At 35.2% G+C, this 26,113-nt stretch overlaps 3 protein-coding genes across 4 annotated transcripts in view; all 3 read left to right on the top strand.

The window, feature by feature from the left end:
- Positions 1–1,798: 1,798 nt before the first annotated feature.
- On the top strand, positions 1,799–16,329 carry LOC140058682 (uncharacterized). Of its 2 annotated transcripts, XM_072104385.1 has the most exons (14): positions 1,799–1,935; positions 2,373–2,636; positions 2,940–3,084; positions 3,578–3,645; positions 3,848–3,943; positions 4,257–4,352; positions 4,601–4,747; positions 4,836–5,090; positions 5,732–5,899; positions 6,318–6,401; positions 9,538–9,567; positions 11,197–11,269; positions 12,521–12,722; positions 12,999–16,329. In XM_072104385.1, the coding sequence occupies exons 1-14, from the start codon at positions 1,843–1,845 to the stop codon at positions 15,076–15,078; spliced, it is 3,801 nt and encodes a 1,266-aa protein (XP_071960486.1). In that variant the 5' UTR covers positions 1,799–1,842; the 3' UTR covers positions 15,079–16,329. The 2 variants fall into 2 exon arrangements, with proteins under 2 accessions (XP_071960486.1, XP_071960487.1); XM_072104386.1 differs by lacking the exon at positions 9,538–9,567.
- A 3,046-nt stretch (positions 16,330–19,375) lies between these two features.
- On the top strand, positions 19,376–21,442 carry LOC140058945 (uncharacterized). Its single transcript, XM_072104739.1, has one exon. It carries the CDS (start codon positions 19,488–19,490, stop codon positions 21,222–21,224), a length of 1,737 nt encoding a protein of 578 aa, XP_071960840.1. The 5' UTR covers positions 19,376–19,487; the 3' UTR covers positions 21,225–21,442.
- Positions 21,443–22,713: 1,271 nt separating this feature from the next.
- LOC140058657 (putative helicase MOV-10) overlaps positions 22,714–26,113 on the top strand; it is a 51,169-nt gene continuing 47,769 nt past the window's right edge. The window contains exon 1 of the mRNA XM_072104348.1: positions 22,714–22,781. The gene's annotated coding sequence lies outside the window, so the exon portion shown is untranslated. The remainder of the gene's footprint in view (positions 22,782–26,113) is intronic.

The raw sequence follows: 26,113 nt of genomic DNA on the forward strand, positions 1-26,113 counted from the left end.
GTAACACTACTTTTTGACTCAGGTTTGCGCGGTAAACCATGTGTTTCTACCATTGTCTTTAGAGCTAACTGCCCCTACTCATGGATTTAACTTTTAGATATTCATAATTTGGCGACAAAATATAATTTATTTTTGCCAGGTATATAATAGTAGGCCTACTTGCTTTGTATGTATGTTTTGTAATAAACAATAATAATACAATTTTCAAGGTATCATTCTGAATGTTAGCAACATATTGCTAGCTACTCTATTGCTACTGCAAAATTGGGGTTGTAAACATTTAGCTTAATATCACTTTGTTGTGTTTGTGTTTTTTTCTTTTTCTGTACGTCTCAAAATGTCTTTTTTTGTTAATGTAATGCATCCGTATTATATGTTTTATGTTTATGCTTAGGACTACAAAGACAAGCCACTTTGGCTTCTGTGTATCTTAACCCATAAACTTTGTAAAATATTGAATATTGAATAAATCAACACTTTCATTCATTTTATGTAAAAATATTATATGGGCCTATTGCGATAATTGTTTTCGTATTTAAACAGTAAATATGTGGAAAAAGTTGATTCTAATAATTTAGAAAATTAAAAGTTGTAATGTTTATAAAGTATATACTTTATATTTAAAAAACGTCAAAAATTTTAAAGGAAAGTGTCTTTAATGTTTTATTGATATCATTATATGAAAACATTTTTATAATTGAACTAGCGATCTCAATTTTGAAAGGCTAGACAGTTGGTCTTTGCAGTAAGACTATGTAAAAAAATATTAAGCTAATTGAAATGGCGATTAAGAATTTAAATCAGGTAGCTACAGTAGCCTAGTATGAATATTTTATTCTATTAAACAAAATGTAATTTATGAAGACCAAAAAAAAAAAAATTCCATTTATAAACCCAAAAAAAATCTGTAGAGATTCGAACCCGACCCGACAGCTGGATCTTATGAGTTCTCGAAACAGAGCATTACCCGTTACTCTACAAAGTATGTACTGTACAAGACTAGACTGAACAACTGACAATAGTCTATTTTTTACGTTCTTTATTATTACATCATTCTGATCGTTACGTCATAAATATGCATATTCATGAACGTCATTGTGAGGGATTAAAGAAACTCGTATTAACATGTCTATAAACCAGAGGACCGGATAGCTCAGTCGGTAGAGCGTCGTGGAACACGATTATCGTGGGTTCAAACCCCATGCCGGTCTCGGTAGAATAGAGTTAAAGCTATGCGAGCTCCTGTGTTTGGGGTTCACAGATTTAAACGTCCCCCTTTCCACCACGGCATTATAAGGCGATATCGCCCTCAATTTAAGAACATCTGAGTTACATACATATTATATACTATAGGCCTAATAAAATATACAGTATAATGAAATATTATATCCGAATTTCCTCACTGAGGACAAATATAAATACAAAATACAAAAATACAAATTATAATTGATGGATTCCATAATGTAGGCCTATTTTAAATGGAGTGTGGATCACATTGCCAACAAATAATTCTTTGATGGTGGTTCTTACAGAATGTATTGCTTTTCTTTATTAAAAATAATATAACAGACTCATTGAAATAAAAGTTGATTTAAAATACGTCGATTTTCGATTTCTCACATAATTATTAATAATCAGTACCCATTGCGTCATTACACTGATGACCAATCATAACCGTTTATGCTATTATGAAAATCAAGAGACTGCTTCCGGGTTATTTAAAGTGTACCACCTGACAGCAGAGTTCATGAGAGGAGAATGTGTGGTCGCGAAAAAAAAATCAATTATTAGTTAGAGCTAGGCCTAGCTTTACGCTAAATTAACTTTTGTAATAGCATAAAAATGGCACAAATAGGAAACAGCAATACACCAAATATGGGTAGTGATGCTAGAAGTATTGATATAACTGCTACGGAACAAGTAGAAACATTTACGGTAAGCATTGAATCTCCCTTTTTAGCTAGCTAGGCCTACTGTACTAGCTAGCCTATTTAGGCCTCCTAGTCAGCTAAATTAACTACTAGGCCATAGGCCGAGAGGGACAGCCAGGCCACAGGAATATTCGGCCCAGTGGCAGGATATAGACAGCTTTACTACTATACTTACCAAACCTAGTAGGCCTACCCAATCTAAATATAGTTAAAACCGGATCCGTTAAACATGGGCTTCTATACTACTTATAGGATAGGCTTATTTTGTCAATAAATATTAATGCAGTTTTTACAAAAACAAGCTGTGTCTTATCCATAATATTAGGCCTATATATATACTGTATAGGATGGAAAATTTAAAGTGTCAATGTAATTACAATAATACAAATGTTAACATTTTGACAAAATGTTAATTATAATTTGATGTTGTTTATTTCACAGGTATATGTCATTCAAGTCACAATGGGAGAATGCTTTTGGACCGTCAAACACAGATACAGTGAATTTCACGAGCTGCACGAGAAATTAGTGTCGGATAAAAAAGTAGAAAAGTCTGCTCTGCCGCCAAAGAAACTCATCGGCAACACTTCTAAATCCTTCATTCAGAAGCGTAAACAAGAACTGGCAGTTTATCTGCAGAAGTTGATGGAGAGATACGATCCGTTGCCGTCACATCTTTCACGCTTCCTTGAGTTTGATATATATGTAAGTTGAACTTTAACCTTTAACCTTCTACACCAAGATTGTTGACAGCTTGAGACATTTGTTACTTGACGATCTCTATCCTAACTTACTTATGCACTTGTCAATTGTATAACACTTATACGACAGGATAGGTGCGTCATTTGTCCGATGTGTGTCATACTTACCTCTCCCGGGTAGTATATAGTGGTTGAACTATGGGGTGAACAAACTTTAACCTTCTTCATCAAGATTTTTAGATCTGTGAGTGTGACAGCTAATACCTATGTTATGCCACTGAACAAAACATTGTTTTATATTTTAAAGGATGTGACTGGTGTATCCCAGGCTCTTGCCAGGGAACTCTATGAGAAAGGTGATCTTATCCTATCAAGTGGTGAGGTGTGTGAGATGACACCAATGCAGTTGTTTGCTATTACTGAGAGACTCAAGTTACCTCTACCAACATGTGGTATGTGAACAGTATAATGTTGGATAGCCGAGTGGTTAGGACACTTGACTGTCATACAGATAGACCCGGGTTCAATTCCCGACAACTTCCAGTCCACTCAGCTGTAAATGAGTACCTGGTTGAAAATACTAGGGAGAAAAAAGGCGGCATGGAAAGGAACTGGCCACCGTACCACATAATGCTGAGGCTTAGTACAATGAGCTCCTAACAGCTTATTCCCCTACGTTCGGAATGAACACGGGACTCACCTTCTTGTAATGTGCTTTGTATAATTTTGTAACCTTATAATATGACATTCTTAACTTCAGATTCTAGGGTCAAACAACATTAGTTTTTACGTACACAAGATCAGTAATTGACAATTCTATTATGTGATCAGCTGGTTATATTCTCAACCAAACAAATTATATGAAATTGTCATGAACTAATATGAATTTAAAGATTAATTGACATTTTAATTTCACTCATTTCTGTTTTTTTTTTTTGCTGACAGTTACTGGAGATGCCCGTAATGACCTAGGTCACATCATGGACTTCCTTGCGCAATTAAAATATCTCAGGGTAAATATTTATAATGCACTCGAAAAAAAAATCTGTATTCTGACTTTGTAACATCAGTACATGTTCCAGAAACTTTCACATAATCCTTAAAATGTTCTCTGTTACATAAAGTTTTCATAGCCAAAACTTATATTTCATAAACCTACAATTGACTCCTTTGCATAGTAAGTCTCTAATTTATATAAACTGTTTTCTTGTGTAGATTGTTGGATCACATAACATGCTAGGCACCAGTAATAGAAAGGTCGATGAACTTCAGTTTGATATCAGTCCATTTAAAAACCTTATCCACTTACAGGTAATTGATTGCTTTATTGTTTATATGAACACTTTTTTTACTGCAGTAACTACATGTATTGCAGTAACTACATTTACTGCAGTAACTTCAATGTAATGTTTATGTGGTATAATATCTGTAGGTGTGAAATATGAGTACATTAGGGAATATCACTATCATATTTGGGAATATCACTACTATATTTGGGAATATCACTACTATATTTGGGAATATCACTACCATATTTGGGAATATCACTATCATATATATGTATGTTTTGTCAAACTAATAGTGTAGACAGAGCTTAAGGTTTGTTTTTTGGTTCTTGTTATAGATTGATATTTGTGATTTGAAGATGATTTTTGGGTTAGAGTCATTGAAGAAAACGTTACAAACACTATGTGTACATAAGTCAGCTAAAAGCGTTAAGGTATTATTGTGGAGCTTGGTGGTTAACATGCTTGCCTTCCAAACCCAGTCCAATCCTGACCTAGTGACAGGGCTGTACTGTTACTCATGAATTTTTCAACTCCACTCTCTAAGCCTCAAATGAGACTTAGTTTATAAGCTGAAGATAAATTATTTTTAAATAATTTATCCTCTTGTAATTGGCCAGTTGCTTAGATGCGTATACAATTGATAACTTCCTTTATTTGTTATTGTTGTCCTTGGTTACAGGACATTCTACTGCCGTCGGTCAAGGATTGGTCAGCCCCCGAGAACACTGTGAACGACGGTTGCACAACAGCGTATGTGCCAGCCTGGAAGTGCATCACTACCGCAGATTTCAGTCGTAATGATTTGCCTACTATAGATGAAACTGTCGTATGTTTACTTAATTTATTCTGACAACTTTTATTTAAAACTCTGTCTCTCTACAGATAAATTAATTAAAATTCTTTTTTCTTGTTAGAAACTTTTAGCAAAGGTTGAATACCTGTTCATTGGCAACAACAAAATTACTGAAATCACCAATTTGGAACATCTAAGTTGCCTCACATACCTGGATTTATCATTCAATGAGATTGAAAAGATGGACTGTCTGCACTCAAGGCTAGGCAATGTGAAAACCTTGAGGTTAACTGGTAACAAGTTAAAATCACTGAAAGGGATGAATAAAATGTATTCACTCGTAGAACTGGACATCAGCAGGAATCAAATTGAAAATGTCAGTTCTACTTCTTTTATAGTTTTTCTGATCGAGGACCCCCAAAAAAATCTGTCTACACTATCAATCTAGTTTGACAAAAAAATGTTATGTGCCCAAATATGGTAGTGATACTGTATGACATCATCATGTCCATATGGGCACATCACAATTTTTTGTTACATAAGGTTTGATAGTGTAGACAGAGCTTAATATTTTCTCAAGTGGGGTTTCTCGGGATGTTTCAAATAATAAATATTGGGTGAAGTTATCATATCGATGCCAAACTAGGCAGACTGTGCAAACGTAGCCCTGAGAAATACAAATATGATAATATATTATGATATAAACAGGCTGGTTTCCCTGTACATTTGGTATATACAATTCAGCTATTAATCAATTCCAATGCGTAACCCTTCGTAGCCTACTACTTCGTAGTTTTTTATCGCTATTGTACGAATTATTGTTTTTTATCATGATCCCACGCAATACCATGGAAAGATATTGTTTTTTTATCGCGATTCCATGCATCTTGTGGAGCTGCGATCAAAACACGACACCACCCATAGCCACAAACCTGGAACATGGAGAATGTTGCCGGAATTTTTAGCTGGATTATATAATGTAATTTTGTGATTTTTATTTTTCTACTATAACTACAGGTGGTGGAAGTTAGTCATATTTGCAATCTGCCTTGTATAGAAGTACTACAGATGTATGGAAACCCAATTACTAATGTTCAAGATTATAGAACTAAAGTGTTTGAATTATTTGTGAGTCGAGTGTCGGAACTAAACCTGGACGGCCAGAAAGCGTCTGAGAAAGAGAAGGTAAGTTGGTACTGTGAAGCTCTGTCTACACTATCAAACTAATTTGACAAAAAAAAAGTGTGATGTGCCCAAATATGGTAGTGATTTCCTTAATATGGTAGTGATATGATATCATTATGTCCATATATAGGCATATCATATTTTTTGTCACATAAAGTTTGATAGTGTAGACAGTGCTTGAGGGTGTCAAATATCAATCAGTTCTTTACAATTTTGTGTCTATTGTAAGATATAGGTGCACAAGTTTTAGAATAATTCTAAAATAATTTTTAGAATTTAAATTAAAGCTTAAGACTTTGACTTTTCTACATGATTTCATTCATTGCATTGTGTCAATGCGCCATGAGCATCTAAGGTATCCTTATTATTATTAAGTGTTCAGAAGTGGCATTATTATTTTGTGGTTTTTTTGTTACAGGATACAGTAGCTGTACTAATGGCGATTCAGAAATCTAAAGATCACAAGGAAAGGTTAACGAAGCAAAGTTCACCTCATAAAAAGGTAACAATGTAATAAGCAATGTTGATAAAAATACAGCATCATTTCTTTTATTGAATACCATTATATTCCATTATACTCATTGTAAGTGAGTGAGTATAATTGCCCGACTTGTAAACACAGGTTTAAGTCTTTGCCTGCCATTATACTCATTGTGAGTGAGTGAGTATGATTGGCTGACTTGTAAACACAGGTTTAAGTCCTTGCCTGCCATTATACTCATTGTGAGTGAGTGAGTATGATTGGCCGGCTTGTAAACACAGGTTTAAGTCTTTGCCTGCCATTATACTCATTGTGAGTGAGTGAGTATGATTGGCTGACTTGTAAACACAGGTTTAAGTCCTTGCCTGCCATTATACTCATTGTGAGTGAGTGAGTATGATTGGCCGACTTGTAAACACAGGTTTAAGTCCTTGCCTGCCATTATACTCATTGTGAGTGAGTGAGTATGATTGGCTGACTTGTAAACACAGGTTTAAGTCCTTGCCTGCCATTATACTCATTGTGAGTGAGTGAGTATGATTGGCCGACTTGTAAACACAGGTTTAAGTCCTTGCCTGCCATTATACTCATTGTGAGTGAGTGAGTATGATTGGCCGGCTTGTAAACACAGGTTTAAGTCCTTGCCTGCCATTATACTCATTGTGAGTGAGTGAGTATGATTGGCCGACTTGTAAACACAGGTTTAAGTCCTTGCCTGCCATTATACTCATTGTGAGTGAGTGAGTATGATTGGCCGGCTTGTAAACACAGGTTTAAATCCTTGCCTGCCATTATACTTATTGTGAGTGAGTGAGTATGATTGGCTGACTTGTAAACACAGGTTTAAGTCCTTGCCTGCCATTATACTAATTGTGAGTGAGTGAGTATGATTGGCTGACTTGTAAACACAGGTTTAAGTCCTTGCCTGCCATTATACTCATTGTGAGTGAGTGAGTGAGTGAGTATGATTGGCCGGCTTGTAAACACAGGTTTAAAGGGGGATTCTGGGTTTAAAATTGCTTTTAAATATCGTTTATTTATTAAATAAAAAATATTATAACAATATAGACATGTCAGAATGAAGAAGTAATAACGAGAAATTAAAAAAATTAAATTTCATATACATTTTAGGGTAACTTCATGGAAAGTCTGTTTTTCAGCAGCTTAGGGAAGCTCATTAATATTCATGAGATATTCACAAAATCACGTATTTATTCCAAACTCGCGACGTCATGTACGTTGTGTTTGTCAACTAATTTACATCTCTCTCCCATGTCAAACGACAACCACCCGATCATTGTGAAATACATTTTTTGTAGATTTTCTAAGCTAGGCCTAAAGTGTAATAATAACAGTAGTAGCATATATTTATTTGACATTTAATGAAATACAAAATTTAGTACAGATTACGGAGTCATAAATTATACTATTTGTATACCTCATAGTACAGATCGTATTATCGGCTTCACGTACAATACTACTCTAGGCCTAGCCTAATGGGCGAGAGCCATTCTGACTAGGGATTCCATGCCACGATGGCTACGTTAAAACAATGGGGCCCATGGGCCTAGAGCTAGCCTACTACTAGACGATTGGCCCATAAATAACAAAACCCATCCTATCAACCAAACTCCTAAACAATCTAAACCTAAAACGTTCTACAAAATCGACTGTAAATATTGAAGCAAAACAAGGTCCGATCGCCGTCCACACGTATGGTGTCCCGATCGTCTAAGTAGGCCTAAAATAAAATAGGCTTAGTTTACTCTCCAAAAAAGCGGATACTCATGCATCAAGCAAGTAGACCAGGTAGTAGGAAGGAGACCTAGCCGATCCGGCCCAGTTAAAAATTGAGCTAGCTATAAGTGTAGTAGACCCTATGCGAATTGATACTACCAGGCCTTTTACTATAGGCTGCACTACACAAATATTCCAACTCTCTCATTCGAGCTATATTATCTATACCATTCCGGTAGGTCGAGTCGACCTTCAATCAAATACTGTACATCGTTCATGTTGTGATTATAGACGGGGTATACTCGACCCGACCGGTTTGGTATGGTTGTATCTGCTTATCACGTGACTATGCCAGGCATGGGCAGCAGAGAGAGCACGTGTATCGTCGTCTCGCTCGATCCTCAGCAGGAATGTACAGTATACGTTACGCTTCATTGATTTTGATTTTCCCTAAGTCGGTGCGAAAATCGGCAAACGTAAAGTGCAAACATATATAATTTTTCACTGTTTTGATGAATTTTCATAAAAAATTGACTTTATAAATGGGAAGACCGACTAAAATTACATCAGATAAGTATAATTTTACAAAAGTAATTGATATGGTTAATGATAACGAGTCGTCGGAAGATGGACCATTTCACGAATTTCCTATTTTGTAACCACAGTGTGATTTTGCCGTAGCTGCACTTGTAATCTGGCCTGATTTCACAGCCTTCGTTCTGCTTCACTGGGCGCTTATATAAATTGAAACTTTTACCGTTCAAGAGACAAACAAATATATTTTACATTTTTTACTATTCATTTTAAACCCGGAACCCCCCTTTAAGTCCTTGCCTGCAAGTTACTTTGATCAAAGCAATCTAACAACAGGACACTGAGCTTGCTTTGCCAAGATAGGAACTAGCAACATTCCTCTGATCTTATGTCTGGCTGCGACAAATACCAACAGTACTGTACTATGTACATATTCTCTGCGGCGCGGTGTCTGTTAAGGGTGTTGAAGTGATCGTGTCGCAGCAGCCACATTGATTTCCAGAGCTCAGCATCCTATTGTTAGATTGCCTTGCTTTCATACTGTAGGACCTCAGCATCCTATTGTTAGATTGCCTTGCTTTCATACTGTAGGACCTCCATTGTGTGTTTGCATAGTTTACATTTTTTATTTAAATTATTAATTAATGTGTCGGTATCACAGAGAATATTAGAGGCTAGTTAAAATGTTTTTTGCTAATGACATTATTTTATTGTTTAAATATCTTTTTAATTCTTTTTTTGCCAAACTTGCATAGTATAAAATGACCTTCTACCACATGGATTGTGAATGCAACATGATGGTATAATATTAGGTTAACCTAAATATAAGTTTAAAAGTATTAATGACAGTATTGTTATCTTGTATTATATTTGTATTATCATATAGGATGACACGGCAGAATCTTCCAGTCTAACAGTAATATATTTTCATTTTCATGCTATTTAAAAATTGTCTTCTGAAAATGAAATGATTTGTAACAATGCTCAAATGTTCTTGGTTGAAACAATTCTTTTGTGATGACTTTTGTGTTCCAAGTACATACTTGTGCGCGATTAAGAATTTGGCTCACTTTTCGAAAAGAGTAGGGAATGGTCTTTTCTGGTCGTGGACTTGTACGGAAGAAGTTAACCAGTAAGAAGAAATAAATGAACCAATCAGTCGTATTTGGCATTGTTTAAAATGTGTTTCCTTACCAAATTTAATGTTTTATATTAATTCAAGACTTTCAGAAGACAATTATACTATTGTTTCAAGCTAAGTTCTTTCTTTTACAAACCGTCAATTTGATCAATACTGCTGGTTGTTGTAGACATAGAAATCAATATTATTAGTTTTTCCACTTCATCAGAACCAAACCATTGTATTTTGCACGAATTGAATTTAGAATGCGGTGAAAGTGCTTTGTCTTTATATCTTTTCTTGCCACTTTTCTAACCAAAGACTAAATTACATTATATTGATAAAATAACAAAAAAGCAATTAACCAGATTTGTTCAAATTGAATAGGTTTTCTTAACTAACCAATGAATATATTATGTTCAACTTTTTATTTTAAAATTTTATTTATTTTGCCTCACAACTGCTGCAAGTGCAATAAACATATTATTATATAATACAATAAATGAAAAATCAAGACTCAGGTTAATATTTCAACATATTTATTAACACTACAGACTGTTTCATGAGAGAGATAAAAATACCTCCTCAATCTTCAGATGTTAGGCTCTGAAATGTTGAAATATTAACCCGAGTCTTGATTTTTCATTTATATTGTTCTACCTCTGTATCGAGCACTATTATTCATGATCTGGATCAAGTCTACCACACAGATTATATAATACAATATATATTATATAACAGTATATAGGCTGGCATATATAATAGGAGTTGTGCTTTTAAAACTATTTAGGCAGTATCACTATTAATATTATCACTGGCTTATTGTATGGGTACATCCGTTTATTTATGTTTATAAGTTTATGTTAGTGTAACATGGTTGTAGTTCTAGATGAGTTTCTACCACCACCACCACCACACTGTCTAAAGTGTATTTAAGAACTAACTTAATTTCCTCTTGAACCTTACCCAAGTTGGTACTATTTGAAAATCATATGCAACCCTCAACATTTTGTAACCACAACAAAATGTTTCAGCTACTGGTGATGGTTTTGTTTCATTTGAAATGGTGTCAATAACTAGTACTTCTACAATGAACAGTTGCTTTACCAATGTGGTCTTTGTGTTTAAGTCCTTTTCTATCATAAATACTTATTGTTTATCAAATTTGCATTAGTTTTCTCGTCATCTGCAGGTCAAAAAGTACTGAAATTCCCAATAAAGTAGTGGAGCTGTAGCTTATTGGTTATCATGCTTGCCTGCGAATCCCAAGGTCCATGGTTCAATCCTAGCCAGGGTTGTCACATGATAGTGTAGACAGAGCCTAAGCATGATAAATTATAAAATAGTTTATCCATCCTGTAATTGGTGAGTTTGTGCTCGCTGTTGGATGCGTATAAAAAAGGTTTACAATTTTTGTCTTTCCAGAAAGTGAACAAAGCAACAATAATTGATCCAGACAACAGTACTAACGATTCACCAGGATCAAATCAGTCCGCATGTAAGTGTATCGTCCACCCATGAGTGTAAATAGTCACCACAATAAGCATGAGAACATTCCCCCACATTTATTGTCGCAAGTATATTCAAGATGGAAAACCAACAGGATGCGAAACTCATTCTCTCTACTGCAATGAGGCAATTAAATGAAACTTGGAAACTTTGATCATTTTATGCTACCTTACACACACCAATCTTGCCATACCCTTACACACATCAATTTTGCCATACCCTTACACACATCAATCTTGTTATACCCTTACACACACCAATCTTGCTATACCCTTACACACACCAATCTTGCCATACCCTTACACACATCAATCTTGCCATACCCTTACACACATCAATCTTGCTATACCCTTACACACACCAATCTTGCTATATCCTTACACACACCAATCTTGCTATATCCTTACACACACCAATCTTGCTATATCCTTACACACACCAATCTTGCTATACCATTACACACACCAATCTTGCCATACCCTTACACACATCAATCTTGCCATACCATTACACACAACAATCTTGCTATACCATTACACACACCAATCTTGCTATATCCTTACACACACCAATCTTGCTATACCATTACACACACCAATCTTGCCATACCCTTACACACATCAATCTTGCTATACCATTACACACACCAATCTTGCTATACCATTACATTCACCAATCTTGCCATACCCTTACACACATCAATCTTGCTATACCATTACACACACCAATCTTGCTATACCATTACACACACCAATCTTGCTATACCATTACACACACCAATCTTGCTATACCATTACACACACCAATCTTGCCATACCATTACACACACCAATCTTGCCATACCCTTACACACATCAATCTTGCCATACCCTTACACACACCAATCTTGCCATACCATTACACACACCAATCTTGCTATACCATTACACACACCAATCTTGCTATACCATTACACACACCAATCTTGCTATACCATTACACACACCAATCTTGCCATACCCTTACACACACCAATCTTGCCATACCCTTACACACACCAATCTTGCTATACCATTACAAACACCAATCTTACTTGTATTTTAAACAATGTATTTTATCAGTATTATAAACATAGTATTTTATCAACAAACGAAAATAATTTTGTGCTATATTTTACTGTGTTTAACCTTGAAAAATTAAATGAAATAATGTACAAAACTATTGTACTTTATTCAGTAAATATCTGTAATTGTTTCACCAGCCACTGAGATTGACAATGCACAATATCGCTTTAAAGTGGAAGCCTTACGAAATGAAAGTGGAGAAAAGTGGTTGAAAGTTTTTAATGAACTCCAAGACTCCCCTCAAACATCACCAAAAGCAAGTCGCAAAGGCAGCAAATCTCCCAAACGAGGGCGCTCTCCAACACCATCTCAGAATAATTCACTATCAAATCCACGAAGGTTTGTATTCAAATTTTAAGGTCGTTTTTTAAAAACTTTCAATGTCCATCATTTTGTTTTTAGTGTCTTTGAAAAATATAAAAAATTACCTTATTTCTAGTTTAAAAAAGTGAACAATTATATGTTTTATGCATAGTTGCAGCACCTTTTTTTTGTCTTTTTTATGTTTTAGATTTATATTTTTATACAAATATGTTAAAATCAATCGCAATTCAGTTTTACTGTGAAGATTATTTGTAATAAATATACCATTATAAATGTTTGTGTTGTTGACAGGGCCAACGATACAGACTGGAAACCCACTTTACAATGGCAGAGTCAGCAAAGAAGTGAGCCTTTTGTACTTAACCCAACAACACTGGCACTTGTTATCTTTGAAGAAATTCCTCGCTACTCTGTTAGAAACCTTGTCGAATTAAATGCACTTTTATTGCAAATTCGTATGGAACTTTTGGGACCAATCCTTTACACCTGCGGACCATTAGAGCGTAAATCGGTTAAAAGTGAGTATACAAAGCCGGGCAATAACGGACCGTCGATTGCCGAATACTTACGAAGCATGTCAGCTGAATTACAGGAAGATTTTGTGAAGTATCTCCGTAGTTTATTTGAGGGTCGAGTCGAGCTGAAATCTACAAAGGTAAAAATAAGTAAGGAAATGATTGGCAGCGTGTTAGCGTACTCTTTGAATGCCGTGGAGGAAGTAGAAGCGGACAAGCAGAGCCGATTACAAGAGACTGAAACGGAAAGTGAAAGTGGGTCATCTAGGAAGTCTAGTAGCAGCAGTGCAAGAGGACTAAATCTAGGCCCAAGCATCAAGAAACCAAACAGCCCTACAGCGGTTGTACAGCCAGTCATTGATGATGCTAGTTCAGGAAACTTTACCGGAAAGAACGAAAGTACCGATCAAGCTGCAGAAGGTGCAGTAGCATCAAACGAATGCATAGAGCAGGAGGAAGTTGCAACTGAACAGTTAGTGAACTCAGCGGATGATTTACCTGATATTGTATACGATGAAAAAACAATAAGATTGAGTACATGCTATGATGATAAACTTCATTTAGCTCACCTGACCCAATGTAACAAAGTGACCGACCTTCATCTGACCCCTGCACTACAACAGTTAGCCTGCCTACAAGATGAACAAATCATCAAATATTTTCATGAAAATGTCGCACAAATTTCAAAAGAGAAGGAATGGCTTAGTCATATTTTATGGACAAAGGTGATATTTTACATTCACCCAAACGAGGAACTTACCTATTGCCTGTTACTAAGCAACAAGGCATTATACTTTGTCAGTGATCAAGCGATTCAGTTGAAAAAGCAGCACTTTAGAGGTCACAAACGATATCAAAGCGACTCCTTTGTTGGAATGCGTAACAACGCAAACAATGTTATGAATTTCTCCGCAGGTCGTCCTGGAGTGCCTACCTCGGCAAGCGGTGACCTCTTGAACGTGAACTCGGAAATTTACTTAAACAGAGTGAAATGCCAGCATACTTTACATTTTGAGAATTTAGACGAGGTAATAGTTGGTTTATTCGATCAAAAACTACGCCTAACTGGAAAAAGTGGTGCGGATACTGTTACGCTAATGACGAGAGAGTTCAGCAAGACGCGGACATTTATTGAGAAACTCATGGATGCACTTCCTGTCTCGGGCCGCAACGAGAAAGACGACGATCGCTTGCGAACCTCCTCGTGGGCAGATATGTACAAAGCGTCTATTAATGATCGCAGTAGTCATGAAACCTCTGAATTTGTACACCCAAGTGACGTTAAATTTATTTACCCGAATGAAGAAACAATTACGGAATTAGCGTATATTGTCACCGAGAAAGTGAAAGATAAAAAACTTGTTGCAAAAGAAGTCAAAGTTGTTGCTTACTCGCTTGTTCTTGAGAAACAGAAACATCCAAGTGAGCAGGAGCAGGCCGTGTATGAGACCCGTACGTTCATTATAACCGATTCTCACTTAGCCTTGTGCAAAGAGGATCACGTTAGTTACCCCATTCCAAGTTATGCCAGATCCATTCCTGAAACTTCACAGTACACAGTAACCGAAGTCATTCCGACTAAAAGCTTAAGAGAGGTTGAGGTTAACGAAGCATTGCCAAAGAATTTGACACTCACGTTTGACAACCCTGAGATAGTTGTTGATGTTAGCAAAGAACACTTTAGTGAGAAGTCGCATGAAAACGAGCGTACAGACAGCGTCAGCTGGTTTCTGACCGTACAAACGTTGCAGCAGAGAGATCGTTTAATCAAACTTCTTCAGCAGCAGTGGTTACAGATCCACGATGATCAAGAGTTACGAATCGTTGGTATTAATAAACCGAATCATGCTGAATAAAGACGGTGGGATGCACAAGAAATGTTTTTATTATTTATTTTATTTTATATATTTAGGCAAATTACAGAGGAAAACAATAAGTGAATTTATTTACTATCCTTCTTAAAGGTGGCAATCCTGTTCACAAGACAAAAAATATACACAAGATGCTCTACATATACAACGTCTTATTACAAGTCTTTGGGAGTGGAGTTTTTTTTTTTTTTGGTAATGAGAACAATTTCGGACATATTTCAGGACCCTTAGATTAGTAGCCAAGCATCTTTCTGTATGAACCAATCAACTTGTGCTCGGCAAAAAAAAATCTGATAAGTACTTCTTTCATTTGAATAGTAAACGTTTTTGACCTTTGGATTATTTTGAAGCATATACTTAGACTCTCTTTTTTGTACCACATGAAAATCAACCAGTTTTTATTCTTAACAAGTTTTTATTCGTACTGTAGTACTGTGCAATTTCTAATTATTACTTGTAATTATTTTTATCATCAAACGATTTTTTTTTTATTGTTCATAGGAATATATCATAGAGATATATAGTTCACTATAAATATATCTATCATCATAAAATGTTTTGTTACATTACAACTCTTTACTTAAAATGATAGACTTTGACTTAAAGTTAGTTTTTGGGTTATGGTTAATTAAAGTGCCTTAATATAATTCAAAATCTAATAATTGCTTATTTAATGGGAAATTCTCTTTGGTGCATATTCCCCTTTAAACTCTGTCTAATAATAAATAAATAGTATATAGAAATAATATATTATAGTGTTGATTTTCTAAAATTACTAAGTTCCCACTAGAATGCAACGCAAGGACGTCAGCCTCAACCCAAGCGAATTGACCAATCACGAGGAGCGGTTCGGATAATCCATCGCTTGGATTGGTCAATTGGCTCGCATTGCGGCTTTTATCCTTGCGTTGCGTTCTAGTGAGAACCAAGCCTAAATTTGTCTTTATGAATTTATATCAAAGTAGCTTATTACAATTAAGGGGAATGTATTTATAGGGAGCTTTTCGATTTGTGACACCGGATGACCAAAATACGTCTATATATTTATGTTCAGTCATGCATTGTAGTGTACTTATATATTATATAGGATCATTTAACTCAAGTGCACTGATGTAGATTGGCACCCTATAAATAAACAACAATTATTATTGGAAAGCATCAAACATCGTGATTGGTGACGCACTACAAAAAAATATAAAGAAATTCAAATTCCAAATAAAAGTGTAATTTAATATATGCAATGAGTCATTCTCATTAATTTTTATTCATTTTAGTAATATATCTAATATCTTGTATTTTTGCATGGTGAGATCAAATAAAAGTTTAGTATAAACAAGTGTGCAACTTCTTTTCATCCAAACAATTACTAATCACACTAGATTTGAACTCATCACTTTGACGAGTTCGGGTTATCCGCGCAAACGCAACATGCACATACTTAACTATATGAACCTCGACAATTATTATGCCATCCTATCACATGAAATAAATATGTTTACAGTGCTGAATTGTACCTATTATGTAGCATACAGCATATTACAGTATTTACAGAATAAACTGTATATGTTATATACAGTGTAGCACAGACGAAATTACGAGACCCATCTTTTAAATCCAATTATTAACACGATGAAGTCATCAAATTGACATTTAAAGATAACAATTTTAGAAGATAATTATCTAAATAATTACATTAATACAAATTTGATGAATTTTGGGCACGTAAAAGTGAGATGCGCTCTCGTTTAAACGCAATGAACTTTTACGCAAGAGATGAAAATACGATTTTTTTTATTCAACTGGCCATATGATGACGTCACAACATCTAATTGGCAAAATGTTTACATGAATTCGTATCTACAATCAAATAGCTTCCAGAAAACGTTTAATTCATGATTATCACTTTTTATTCTGACGACTCGGAGCTATAACAGATTGAAATTTACTGTTAAGATGAAATAAGGTGACCCACGTTATTTACATTTTTAGACACGATGACGTCATAAAAATTAAATATTTTTAACTCATGGGAAAGATAGTTGATTGATCTAGACAGTATTAAAATATCTGAGGAAATGGAATACGTATAAGCGAGATGCGCTCTATTTAATGTGATGAGCAATAACGAAAGAGTAAAAAATCCGATATTTTACATTCGTGTGGCCATACGATGACGTCATAACATCCGAGTGGTAAATATTCTGCATGAATTCATATCTACAACATATCTGCTTACATATTAAATTAAAATAATTGGGGGTCAGATCCTGAGGAGCTATAATAGATTAAAAATAGGCATAATTTTGACAATATTTTGTAACTTTCGCATCTGAAACGCACGCAAATGGTCTAAATCAACGTGTTCGTATGACGTCATTTTAATTTGAAATGATTTCAATCTTTTTAAAAAGAAAAACACATGATTTTCATGCTCGTAATTTTTTTCGCGCGCGTGGGAATTTTCGACAAGCTTAAAATGTCATGATCAGCGTAGAAAGTTGATTAGAAATTAATTTTGCGCATTTTGAAATTTTAAATGCGCGTGCGCGCGTAACTTCTTGTGAAACATGCCATTTTTAATCCATAGAAAGTTTGCCCATGATATGACTTAAATTTTCACCAAGCGTTGCAATACAAAATGATTGAAATTCATAAAATCGCGCGTAACTTACGCTGCGCGACTCTAACGTCATATAACAAAGTTTCTTGCACATCTACAGCTACAGGTCAATCTTATGACAAAGTTATACAAAGTTATGTTCACAAGCAAATAGGGGATATGCGACGCACAAAAATCCGGGAAAGAAAGAAGAATAACAAAGAAGAAGATGAAAAAAAAAGATATTTACAATCACAAGGGTTATCCGCAACTTAAAGTTGCGGATAACCAAAAAAAAGATTGTGACGACAATAACAAGGGGTTATCCGCCAAGTGCGGATAACCAATTAATTATTAAATAATGCCGTTACATTTTATTCACAAATGAAACCTGTTGTACTAGAAATAATGTGTTAAGGCAGAGAGTGTGTCGTTTAAATTAGTATACGTTTTGATAGTTACTGGATTCCAGTACTCTCTTTCTCCCATCTAAAACATTTTGATGTTTTCAATAAACAACACGATTACGGCGTTCCGTATACAGTACCTCGGATTCCATCCCGAGACGGCGACGACGATGGCCGAACCGAGCCGAGAGGGAGAGCGGAAGTAAACGCATATTAATTAGTCCGTAAAAAGAGAGGTAAATTGTTGCTAAATTAATAATAAATGTTGTTTAATTAAGCGTTTTGAACATCTTTTATAATATAAGTATATAATACTGCTATAAAGGTATATTGTGGCCTACAGTATTTGACATTTCACATCGTTTCTAGCTAGGCCAAGGCAAGGTACGGCCTAGCCTCCTCAGGGCAGCCTCTTAGGGAACTTGTCCTAAACGACGAGTCGGATAATTTTGGTCGCGTTTCGAATCGGTCGCGTATATGGCATGAAAAATGTGCCTTATATATATTTTTATTTGCGTATTTATCCAGGGTGCTGATTGGAGTGTGTGTTTCTAAATATATTTATTGGTGCATGTCTTCTCTTTATATGTATTGTTTTTATCTTACTTTTTAATTTAATATAAATCAATACTAGGCCTATGTAAAGTTTTTGATATTAATAATTATATTATATACATATATTTTAATTGTTTTAACTCTGAGCAAATGAATTTCTCCTTTGGTGGAAATCAATAAAATTATTTCTTAGTCCTATAATGAAAAGTCCATTAAATTAATAACTACAGTATTATTAATTCATATAAATTGTTATAGGCCTAGATAAAAACAAGGAAAAGAAATTAACGTAACAATACTGGAGTACTGTACTAATAAAAGCACTGCTGGCCGTTATATTGCCGAACTGTATTAGCTAATTTTTAAAAATTGATTATTGTTGTTTACAGATCCAATCAAAGATGGCTACCAGTGATTTGACTAAATTTCTAGAAGATATCGATGAGAAGGTTCTAGAGTGTCAAATATGCTTAAATAGACTCAACGAACCCAGAACCTTAACATGTCTTCATAGCTTCTGTTTGGGTTGTCTTGAAAACTGGTTAGAGAAAAATAAGAAAGAAATTACCTGCCCAACATGCTCCAAATCTTATCAGATTCCGGAGGGTGGTTTAAAGAAATTGCCACCCAACACCTTTCTGAATAATCTATTAGAAAGAATTGAACAATTCACGAATACAGATCAGATAAAATGTCTCTGTGGAAAGGAAAATCAAACTAAACATTACTGTCAAGATTGCAGACAATATTTGTGCCACGATTGTAGTGATACCCATAAGAAATATAGACTTTTTAAAAATCATACATTGCATGCCGTGGAAGAAGTTCAATCTATGAGTATCAGTGAAATCAATGCCATGCACCCACCTCTGTGTTCCATCCACCATGAACCCTTAACAGTGTTTTGCAAAATATGCGATGTTGCCATTTGTATTCACTGTTTATACATGGACCACAAGGAATGGGAAGGAAAAGGAAAACATGTGACCATCAGCATAACAGATGCGTTCATAACGTTTAAACAAACATCAGAAGAATTGGAGAAAGTTGCTAAACAATGTACAGATAAATTAAATGATGACCTTAAAGTAATGACTGATCATGTTAAGAAACTAGAAGAAAAGAGGGAAAAGAGTTTGAGGGGAATTGAAAGTCATGTAGAGGAATTGGTAAGAAGAATAAAAGACAGTGGAGACAAATTAAAGAGTGAAGTGGAGGCAATGTACAAAATAAAGAGGAAGGCAACTGATGCTGACATAGAGGATGTGACAACGACTGTATCGTATATAAACACTAACATCAATTTGCTGCATCACCTAAAGAAGAGTAACGAAGCAACGGCAATGTTATCTGGTAATAATGTTGTTAGAATACTGGATGAAAAGGTCAAAGCAGCTTCTAAAACACAATATGATAGAAATGCAGATATTAACTTTGTTAAAAACAATCAACAAATTGTTTCATTGAACGAGGATATTGGAATGGTTACAGAATCAAGGGAAGCAGACTGCTTTGAAATAAGAGGAGCTGAGAGCATGACGACAGGACAAACGCTTGATGTTAAAATAATTAAAACTGATGATTGTGAAATAAATGCAAATGACATAAAAGCTACATTGACACAACCAACAGGAGAAACTATCATCACTGAAGTGGAAGAAGACATCAATGGTGACTATACTGTGATAGGTAGATGTACAAGTGCAGGGATTTGCAAGGTTGATGTTAGAGTTGATGGTGAACACATTAAGAAGTCACCAATGAGTATCAATGTACAGAAAGAAGGATTATTAAACACTATAAAAATAGATAATGTTAAAGACGTTAAGGATGTAGTTAAATATGGAGACGACTGCTTGCTTGTTTTATGTCAAGATAATGTCATTCACAAATACAAGCAAACAGGTGAAAACATTGGTACGGGTACACTATCAGGAGGTGTGAAGGTATGCAGAATGTACACAATGAACAATGGTAATATAGCATTCAGTGATCGGGGTAATGAATGCATCACAGTGTGCACTACGGATGGTAAGGTGGTTAAATCATTTGGTAAGGAAGTGTTGAGAAATCCATGGGGTATCCATGTGGATGAAGCATCACGTGTCATGTATGTAGCTAATGATAATAATGTAGTCATGTTTAACATTGAGAGTCGCAAGCTCATTAAGAAAATAGCAGAATGTGATATTACTGGTTCTGAATTTGTAAATATCATTGATGTGACCCTTACAAGACAAGGACATATTCTTGTACTTTACCTTAACGAAAGCTGCTTAAAACAATTTGATAATGAGGGAAAGTTGTTGAAGGAAATTGTCAATAAAGGTGATGAAGATGGTAAGGTGAAATGCCCCAATGGAGTAGTAGTTGATGATGATGACAATATCATAATATCAAGTTGGCACAAACTACAGCAGTTTAGTAATAGTGGAAAGTTCATTAAAAGGATTGATAAAAAAGAAGATGGAATAAAAAATCCAAAAGGATTATCCATCATATCACACCATCCACGTAGACTGGCAGTGGCAAATAAAGGTGATAAAACAGTAAAAATATTTAATTATTAAATAATAATTAAATAACATTAGCATTAAATAAATAAATGTTAATACAGTAATTGTAATGTTACTCTCCGTATTGAACATAATTAAATAAATCAACTTGTAAATATAATACAAACGTGTACAGATTACAAATAAAATGTTATAGTGATCTTATGCATAAATTAGGCTTATTGTTATATAACAATAATCATTTTAATTTCATTTACTTATAATTTTATATTTTTGTGGTAAAATATTATTGTTTATGAAGAAAATATTGTAATTGAAATCAGAGGCGTCTTAAAGCTAATGTTTTACCTGGCGCCTCTGTGTAATATGTTGAATTAAAAACACAATATTGTAATTGAAATCAGAGGCTTCTTAAAGCTAATGTTTTACCTGGCGCCTCTGTGTAATATGTTGAATTAAAAACACAATATTACTTTTTCTTGAAAGAATTTCATTTAGCTTCGATTTTGTATAGATGACAAATTTCGTTTTTGTAAAAGCACAAGTTAACGGAGTACTTACTCGAACGTTTCGATCTCTATCAGAGATCCTTCTCAACTGACTGGGGAGTGTTAATGCAGCTTGGTCATTCTTGACGTCATCTGTTGATGACGTCGTACGCCTCCGGTTGTAGGTTGGAGGTAATAAAAAAGAAGAGGAGGCGTACGACGTCATCAACAGATGACGTCAAGAATGACCAAGCTGCATTAACACTCCGCAGTCAGTTGAGAAGGATCTCTGATAGAGATCGAAACGTTCGAGTAATAAGTACTCCGTTAACTTGTGCTTTTACAAAAACGAAATTTGTCATCTATACAAAATCGAAGCTAAATGAAATTCTTTCAAGATTTAAGAGAAAAATATGGTCAAGAAACCATCAACATCGTTCGCAAACAGGAAAATATCGCGAAGAAAATTTCACGGCAGAGAAATCACCGGGTATTCTCCCTTCATTGTAAGCGGTTGGACATTACCCCTCCGAGCCTGAAATTATATCGACCGATCAAATCGTCTAAAGCAGAGGAAATAATAAAACATGCAGAAAGACAGCTTTTACGCGAGAGAATTGGGGGTTTTTCGTAATAAGCTGTGTTTATCAGCTGATTTTATTTTATTTTATATACTTTTACTATATCTTGTTTTGTATTCATTGTGTAAAGTAATGATCTACTGTATGTATCGATGTAAATTGGGGGGGGGGGGTAGGATAGGGGTTGATAGTTGCTTTTGCCTTTTTTACTTTTCTGTTAATTGTTATATTTTATATTGTGAAGGATGCACCTTTGTGCTAAGTGTGCCACCGATCTAAAGGTGTAATTCCAAATAAATAAATCTATAAGAATCACCACCAACAAAATCACACAGTTAGAAGGCAAAAAGAAAGATTTAAATGAGGAAATCGTATCACTAATTCCCAACGGAGGGGACATCACCAATGTATGTAATCACGTAAACAAAGTATGTGAAGCGGAATTCTTAAAATGCCGATCACGAAACAAAACAAACTGTTGTGGTGGAAAAACAAAGCAGAAAACGCAGCTAGAGATTTACATCAAGAACAGGATTTATCCGGTAAGATCTTAAGAGAAAAATGGGTGGTAAATCTGTCTAGTAAGTTGGTTAGTGAGGACGAAATATCAGCATTACAAAGGGGATTGAACTATGCGGCGAGCCCACGATCCATGCCCATTGACGATCTCATAGTAGCGGCTGAAAAAGCGGCTGATCTCGTCCCCCTGGAAGAACAAGACACCGTTCGCAGTAAAATTGTAGCTATTGTAAAATCTACCACTCTACCACCTTCAAATTTAACCCCCAAAGAACGAAAGGCCATAAACAACTTGAAGAAAGATAAATCTATTCTTATTCTCCCAGCGGATAAAGGTAGATCTACTGTCATCCTAAATACTAATGATTACAAAGATAAAGTGGGAACCATGGTGAGCGACACTAATGTTTACGAACTGCTAAAACGTAATCCAACACAAAACTATAAACGAAAAGTGGTCAACATCATAGGTAGGTTGTTCAAAGAAAAGAAAATCAACTACAGAGAGAAAGAATGGCTGTTTCCCACGGCTGAAATTGTACCTAGGTTGTATTGTCTTCCGAAGATACATAAACCAAATTGGCCATTAAGACCTATAGTAGATAACATCAACACCGTCTTTTACACCGTTGCACAATTCCTCACCAAAATCCTGGGTCCACTTGTCGGAAACACAGAAAATCATGTAACTTACTCAGGAGAGTTGGCGAGTGAACTAAAAGAAATAATAGTCAAACCAAGTGAAACATTTGTCTCGTTTGACGTAGTATCTCTGTTTACAAAAACACCAGTAGAAGAGGCCCTCAAAGTTGTCGAAAATCGCCTAACAACAGATCCGACACTTCTGGATAGAACTAAACTACATGTGACAGACATAATGGAGCTCCTCGGTTTAATTGTGAACAAAACCTATTTCTCGTTCAATGGTAACAATTATAGGCAAATACAAGGCATTGCTATGGGAAGCCCAATAAGTCCTATATTGGCGAACTTGTATCTAGAGTGGCTCGAACATCAAGCCATAAACACGGCACCCACTAACATCAAGCCTGTGTATTGGAAACGATACGTTGATGATGTATTAGCTATCATCCCCATAGGTACAGTACATACATTTAACACACATCTTAATAACATCGATATAACTGACAATATCAAGTTCACCACAGAATCGATGACAAACAACACAATACCTTTCCTGGACATGCTCATCACACTCAATGACAATGGAACAGTTACCACCTCAGTTTATCGGAAGCCCACTCACACAGACCAATATTTACATTTCAACTCACATCATCCACTCGAACACACTGGGGCTTATAAACACGCTTGTGGACAGAGCTGAGAAGGTAGTGGGAGATATGGATTTGAGGAAAGTTGAGATGGATAACATCAAGAAATCGTTACACAACTGCCAGTATCCAGAGTGGTCCTTCCAGAGAGTTATGGAAAACCGAAAAAGAAAAAAGAACAAAGGACACGAACCACAGAAGGAAAAGATCAAGATGCGAGGTAGCATAGGAATCCCCTACGTAAAAGGAATGGCAGAAAGAATACGACGCACTCTCTCCTATCACAATGTCGGAACCTATTTCCTACCCCAAAATAAAATCAAGAATAGCCTCGTCCACCCAAAAGATAAAATCGAGAAGATGGATAAATGTGGAGTAATCTACGAAGTCACCTGCCGCAACTGTCCACAAGTTTACATTGGGGAAACAGGGAGGGCATTACAAACACGAATTAATGATCACAAAAAAGATGTTACAACAAACACGGGGGGAGTAATGACTAGGGCCTCCAGAACATCCACATCTTCGATCATACACAAATCTGCCATTACAGAACATGTCATAAAACACAATCATGTACCAAACTGGGAGGCTACCATCTTAACCAAAGAGCCTAAACGCAAAGACAGACAGATTAGAGAATCATTACATATAAGGAGAAATAAGGAGAAGACCATGAACCGGGACACTGGAGCCCACGAACTCTTGCATTTGTACAATGATTTGATAGACACATCACCTGGCCGAGCCCCGCACAACCTCCAACCTACAACCGGAGGCGTACGACGTCATCAACAGATGACGTCAAGAATGACCAAGCTGCATTAACACTCCGCAGTCAGTTGAGAAGGATCTCTGATAGAGATCGAAACGTTCGAGTAAGTACTCCGTTAACTTGTGCTTTTACAAAAACGAAATTTGTCATCTATACAATATTACTTATTATGCAAACTGTATATTGCCCAAGACACGTAAGCTGACATTATGGTAGGATTTAAGTGATGACTTGTAAGTCAGGGAAACTGGTAGTGAACATATTTCGTATATTTCAGCCAAATTTAATTCTGTAAGTACATACTTATTAACACCCACAGATTCAGGACGCTATCGAATCAAACCAAAGAAGTATACTATAAAATACGTTTTATTTTTCCAAGTATAATCAGATTATGTCATGTTATATTATTATTAAATTAATTACTGTAGGTAAATTTCTTATAGAAACACATTTTATTACACATTAATGAAACATTTCAACTGTATTTAGGTTTAATATAGTAAATGTGTGTATGTTTTTTTTTTGGCTTTAATTATTAAAACTAAATAAATAAATAACAATTTGTTACTTTATACTGTATTTAAAGTGAGATAGAAATATTTCCTATCTTTTCCCTTATAATAGGCCTACTCCAGAAGAAGAATAGTGTTAAGGACACTAATACTTAATAGGTAATTTTACAGTGCTAGATGTATGTATAGAAAGTTTTAAAAAAAGATTGGGGTAATTAAATCTTTTATAACTATTTCCTAGGGTTTTTCTCAAATAAATACAATACATAAGTCACATCTGCTACTTCAAATTAGGCTAAATTCCATAGTACGCTATTTGTGGAGTAAAGAATAACCTTTTCTGTTTGTATTAATTGAGGAACTTATTCCCTCCATAAACGTTTCCGAGTAAAGGACAATGTTGCGTTCTTAACAATATAACTGTACATAAAAGAAGCAATCATGCTAGTCCAATAAAAATGCATCAAAGCTTCATTATTCATATCAGAACCATTGTTTTAACATGCATCATTTGCGCCTGTCTACAAACAACTATCAAAAACTATCTATTGAGAAAAGGTAGGTTATTTAATAAGGTAGTACTAGTAGTAGGTTAATTTTGACACCATGTCGTACTTCCTGGTTTGGATAAGTGCACTGTTTTAGTATTTTAATAAACACAATCGTCATTCAATAATTAAATATAAAATAAATCGTCTTCATTTTCGATGTAAATTCTATGTCAAAATATTGAATAATACCACAAGTAGCCTATGTATCATACTTTTGGA

Source organism: Antedon mediterranea, chromosome 9, assembly GCF_964355755.1.
Source record: "Antedon mediterranea chromosome 9, ecAntMedi1.1, whole genome shotgun sequence".
In the NCBI taxonomy this organism is placed as follows: Eukaryota; Metazoa; Echinodermata; class Crinoidea; order Comatulida; family Antedonidae; genus Antedon; species Antedon mediterranea.

Excerpts from the sequence above, each read along its gene's own strand:
- LOC140058945 (XM_072104739.1), top strand. The coding sequence starts at position 19,488 with ATGAGTATCAGTGAAATCAATGCCATGCACCCACCTCTGTGTTCCATC.
- LOC140058682 (XM_072104385.1), top strand. The coding sequence starts at position 1,843 with ATGGCACAAATAGGAAACAGCAATACACCAAATATGGGTAGTGATGCT. Across the intron at positions 3,085-3,577 it reads GTTACCTCTACCAACATGTG|TTACTGGAGATGCCCGTAAT; the intron begins GTATGTGAACAG and ends TTTTGCTGACAG. Across the intron at positions 6,402-9,537 it reads AAAGTTCACCTCATAAAAAG|GATGACACGGCAGAATCTTC; the intron begins GTAACAATGTAA and ends ATTATCATATAG.